The 4,727-nt window shown below is 36.6% G+C and overlaps 1 protein-coding gene across 1 annotated transcript in view; it reads right to left on the reverse strand.

The window, feature by feature from the left end:
* Positions 1-336: 336 nt before the first annotated feature.
* NANS (N-acetylneuraminic acid synthase) overlaps positions 337-4,727 on the reverse strand; it is a 5,750-nt gene continuing 1,359 nt past the window's right edge. Inside the window, exon 2 of the mRNA XM_017619060.1 lies at positions 337-1,202. Coding sequence (XP_017474549.1) covers positions 423-1,202 — 780 coding nt within the window. The 3' untranslated portion in view covers positions 337-422. The remainder of the gene's footprint in view (positions 1,203-4,727) is intronic.

Below are 4,727 nucleotides of genomic sequence, written 5' to 3' on the forward strand. Positions count from 1 at the left end.
GTGGTATTTTATCAAGGCCAGGTTACTAAATTTGAGTTGGAAATATTAGAACCCGCCGTGGCACCTCCAAGAAGGTTACACGTTCACGCGTCGTGACGATATTTTATAACTTCATAGTTTTTAACGGCCTAAATACCTTAACTCGATTAAAAAATAACGAGCTATAATGAAATGGGCACAGAAATACAATCTAACATCATTAAATTATTTTTCATATTTGTATAAAAGCGCGGGGTGAAACCCGCGGGTATAAGCTACTAATTTCATAGTTTTAAACGGCCTAAATACCTTAAGTCGCTTAAAAAATAACGAGCTATAATGAAATGGGCACAGAAATAAAATCTAACATCATTAAATTATTTTTCATATTTGTATAAAAGCGCGGGGTGGAACCCGCGGGTATAAGCTAGTTATTAATAACTCTAAGCAATAAGATGACTAAATAGAATAGGTGAGTCTTCATCTATATCGCATTTAAGAATTCGGCCTATGACTGAGTCAAAATGGTCTGCAGGAATACCGTTAGGCTCACTCACTTTAATGCATAAATCACTTCGCTTTAATGAATCGCCTGCTTTTAAATACTTGGCAGTAACAATTGACTTGCCTAATTTAATTTTACACGGCAGCTCACTTGGAAGTACTATTCTGTGTTTTACTTCCTTTAATGCCAATTCAATAACATTCTTCTGGCCAAGAATTTCAAAAATTTGTTCGTTATTCAATGTGCCAAGTTTTGCAAGATTTTTAATATGCTTAACAAGACTTCCAAATTCGTGGGGTTCTAATGAACATTTGTGGTCTGAGCCTTTTTGTTTTTTATCCAATGTAAAATGACGTTCAATAATTCTCGCCCCTACTAGCACGGCTGCTTTGCTAATGTCGATGCCCTTCTCGTGACCGGAATATCCTATGACCACGTTTGGGTACTGCTGTTTTAAAAGTCGTATTATGTTAAGAGAGCTATCCTCTGGATCTGTAGGATACGAGGAAACGCAATGCATTAAAGCATAGTTAGTCTTGTTATTTCTCTGCATTATATTAACAATATTGTCAATCGTTTTAGTCGTTTGCATTCCTGTTGAAACAACCAGTGGCATTTCCATTTTAGCTGCTTTCCTTAAGAGTAGCACGTTGTTGGCATCTCCAGAACCAATTTTTATAAAAGGGACATTCAACGCATACAAAAAATCCAGAGAATCCTGAAAAGACAATTACATATTTATCTTTCGAAAGCACATACCGTTTTTCAGTGTAATACATATCGATACGTAAATAAGAAATTTAAATTGGAAAATATAAAAATTTTTGCAACTGTCTTTCTTATTTAATTTGTTTGCTTCTCGAAGCATTGATCCATCCGTTGCAAGGCCCAGTGATCAGCGTTGAGTTGGGCGAACGTACCAAAAGCTGTTATTCAATCGCTTGTTTTGTTTTTCAAAAAGGCATCACATGCAAATAGATTTTGACAATTTAAAATTTTTGTAAAAAGAAATTAAAAAGATTTGACATTTCAAAGACCAAATAATTTGAAAAAAAAACAATCAGCTGCTCTACTGATACTACTTGTTCAATATGCCTTGGTCGATACGTACTTACGATACTTATCGTTTGCTTCGAGAAGCAAACAAATTAACTAAGAAGACAGTTTTTATATTTTCCAATTTAAATTTATTATTTTTTTTTTGTATTTCGCATATTGATTTAATGTTTATGGCATTTTTGAATAGCAATAATGAGATGACTGTCGGCCGCTGTGGTGTAGTGGTAAGCAGTGCGCGCTCCCACTCCGCAGCACCTGGGTTCAAACCCTGCTCAAAGCAACATCGCAAAAAAATCTAGAAAAAAGGTTTTTTCTTAACAGCGGTCGTCTCTCGGCAGGCATTGGCAAACCTCCGAGTGTTTTTCTGCCATGAAAAACAGCATCTCATAAAAATACAATCGCCGTTCGGAGTCTGCGTAAAACTGTAGGTCCCTCCGCTTTGTGTGACAACATCAAGGCGCACGCCACAATTTTAATTAGAAGTGGGTTTCTCTGTTTGCACCAAGAATCAAACTTTATACTTAAGATCCTCTCTTCTGCTTCGTTTGAGTGTGGTATTGAAAAAAAACAAAATTACGTATCTTCAAACTGTAATAACGTACCACTCTTTAGAGACTNACAAGAAGCAAAGTTTATACTTAAGATCCTCTCTTCTGCTTCGTTTGAGTGTGGTATTGAAAAACACAAAATTACGTATCTTCAAACTGTAATAACGTACCACTCTTTAGAGACTGCATCCAAACTTCCTACTGACTTAAATTACTTTTTTCAACTGCGCAAAAACTATGAAAGGCTAAGAATTCTTTAAAAGAGTATGTACCACATTGAGATATCTTTTATGCAAAACTCTTTTACAATGTCAGTAAATAGAGAAAAAAGAATTGTAAGTTGTAGGAAAAAGCCATTCAATTACTCAAATTTGCCGTTATTAAACTGAACGTTATTTTCGGAATAACTAACAACACTCTAAAAAACACGTCTACTATAAATAACTTATTTTCTTCTTACTTTTTACAGTTAAAGGAAATTCCAACGTTATGTAANGAAATAGAGAAAAAAGAATTGTAAGTTGTAGGAAAAAGCCATTCAATTACTCAAATTTGCCGTTATTAAACTGAACGTTATTTTCAGAATAACTAACAACACTCTAAAAAACACGTCTACTATAAATAAATTATTTTCTTCTTACTTTTTACAGTTAAAGGAAATTCCAACGTTATGTAAAAACCTTAAAATAATCCTAACGTGTTTTGTTTGTGTAAAATAATTACACAAACAAAATACATGGCGAAAAATTACCGAACACAAAGTTACCGAGTACCAAATTCGCCGGAAGGACCCCTTTTATAATTTTTTACGCTTAGAATTGAAAATTCAGTACAAATCAGCACAATTTTTGAAGAATCAGGGCATTAGCGTACTGATTAAGGAAATTAATAAAATCAGTACGAGAGTTGAAAAATCAGTACTGGACTGATAAAATCAGTACGTCTGGCAACCGTACTTTTGATATATCTTGCATATCGACGGCTGAATAGAAGATCAACCGGTTCGAAAACGCCATATCTCAGAAAATTATTCAAGAACGCCCTAATTCAGAATTTGATTGAAANATTTTGAAGAATCAGGGCATTAGCGTACTGATTAAGGAAATTAATAAAATCAGTACGAGAGTTGAAAAATCAGTACTGGACTAATAAAATCAGTACGTCTGGCAACCGTACTTTTGATATATCTTGCATATCGACGGCTTAATAGAAGATCAACCGGTTCGAAAACGCCATATCTCAGAAAATTATTCAAGAACGCCCTAATTCAGAATTTGATTGAAATACCTCTATTTCAGAATTCGATTAAGGTACGCCCTTTCTCAGCTGCCGCTTCAAAAACGCCCTATATCCACATATTTTCAATTTATTTTCAGTTGAGATAGGGCATTTTGGAACAAAATTCTGAGATATCGCGTACTCCAACAAAATTATTAAAAAGGGTATTTTTCAATCAATTTTTGAAATAGGACGTTCTTGAAAAATTTTCTGATATAGGGCGTTTACGAACCGGCTGCCGATATAGATCAATCTTCCACTCCGCCGTCGATATGTATGTACATACATACCAGTGTTGTTGTGAATATTCGCATTCGCAATAATCAATCCAAAGCTGAGGCGTGTCAACTCGAGGACAACATTTATTTTATTTTCTTTTGTAAAATTTTCAATATTAGCACGCAAAAAATTAAAGATAAAACAGAATGTGGAAAAGTTGAAAGCCAAGTTCACAAATCAAATAAGAACAAATTCAAGGCGAATTTCAAATTTAATATATATATGTTATCGATTTTACATGAAATAGATTTTATTGATTCATGATATCGATACTTTCTTAAATATCGAACATTCCTAGATTTAGGCTGGTTCCATGATACTAATTCTTCTTCTTCTTATTGGCGCTGTAACCGCCTAAGCGATTTTGGCCAAGTTCAACAAAGCACGCCAGTCGTTTCTCTTCTGTGCCAACTGACGCCAATTGGAAATGCCAAGTGAAGCCATGTCCTTATCCACCTGGTCTTTCCATCGCTCTTCCTCTGCTACCACCAGCGGCTTCCGAGTTGAGTACTTTCAGAACTGGAGCGTCGGTGTCCATTCGAACGACATGGCCAAGCCAGAGGAGCCGCTGTATTTTAATTCGCTGCATTATGTCCATGTCGTTGTAAAGCTCATACAACTCATCTTTCCATCGTCTGCGGTACCCGCCGTCGCCAACGCGATCAAAATCTTTCTCTCGAACGCTCCAAGAGCTGCCTCGTCGGATGTTGTCATTGTCCATGCTTCTGCGCCATATACCAGCACNTTTCCATCGTCTGCGGTACCCGCCGTCGCCAACGCGATCAAAATCTTTCTCTCGAACGCTCCAAGAGCTGCCTCGTCGGATGTTGTCATTGTCCATGCTTCTGCGCCATATACCAGCACGGGAATGATAAGTGACTTATAGAGCGTGGTTTTCGTACGTCGAGAGAGGACTTTACTCCTGAATTGCCTACTCAGTCCATAGTAGCACTTGTTGGCAAGAGTGATCGGTGTTAATGCTGGTTTCCAAGCACACGAAACTCTCTACTTTCTCGAAATTGTAACTGTCAACAGTGACGTGGGTGCCAAGGCGCGAATGTGCTGACTGTTTGTTTGAT

Source organism: Rhagoletis zephyria, unplaced genomic scaffold, assembly GCF_001687245.7.
Source record: "Rhagoletis zephyria isolate East Lansing unplaced genomic scaffold, Rhagoletis_zephyria_1.1 Rzeph_scaffold_01776, whole genome shotgun sequence".
Lineage (NCBI taxonomy): Eukaryota > Metazoa > Arthropoda > Insecta > Diptera > Tephritidae > Rhagoletis > Rhagoletis zephyria.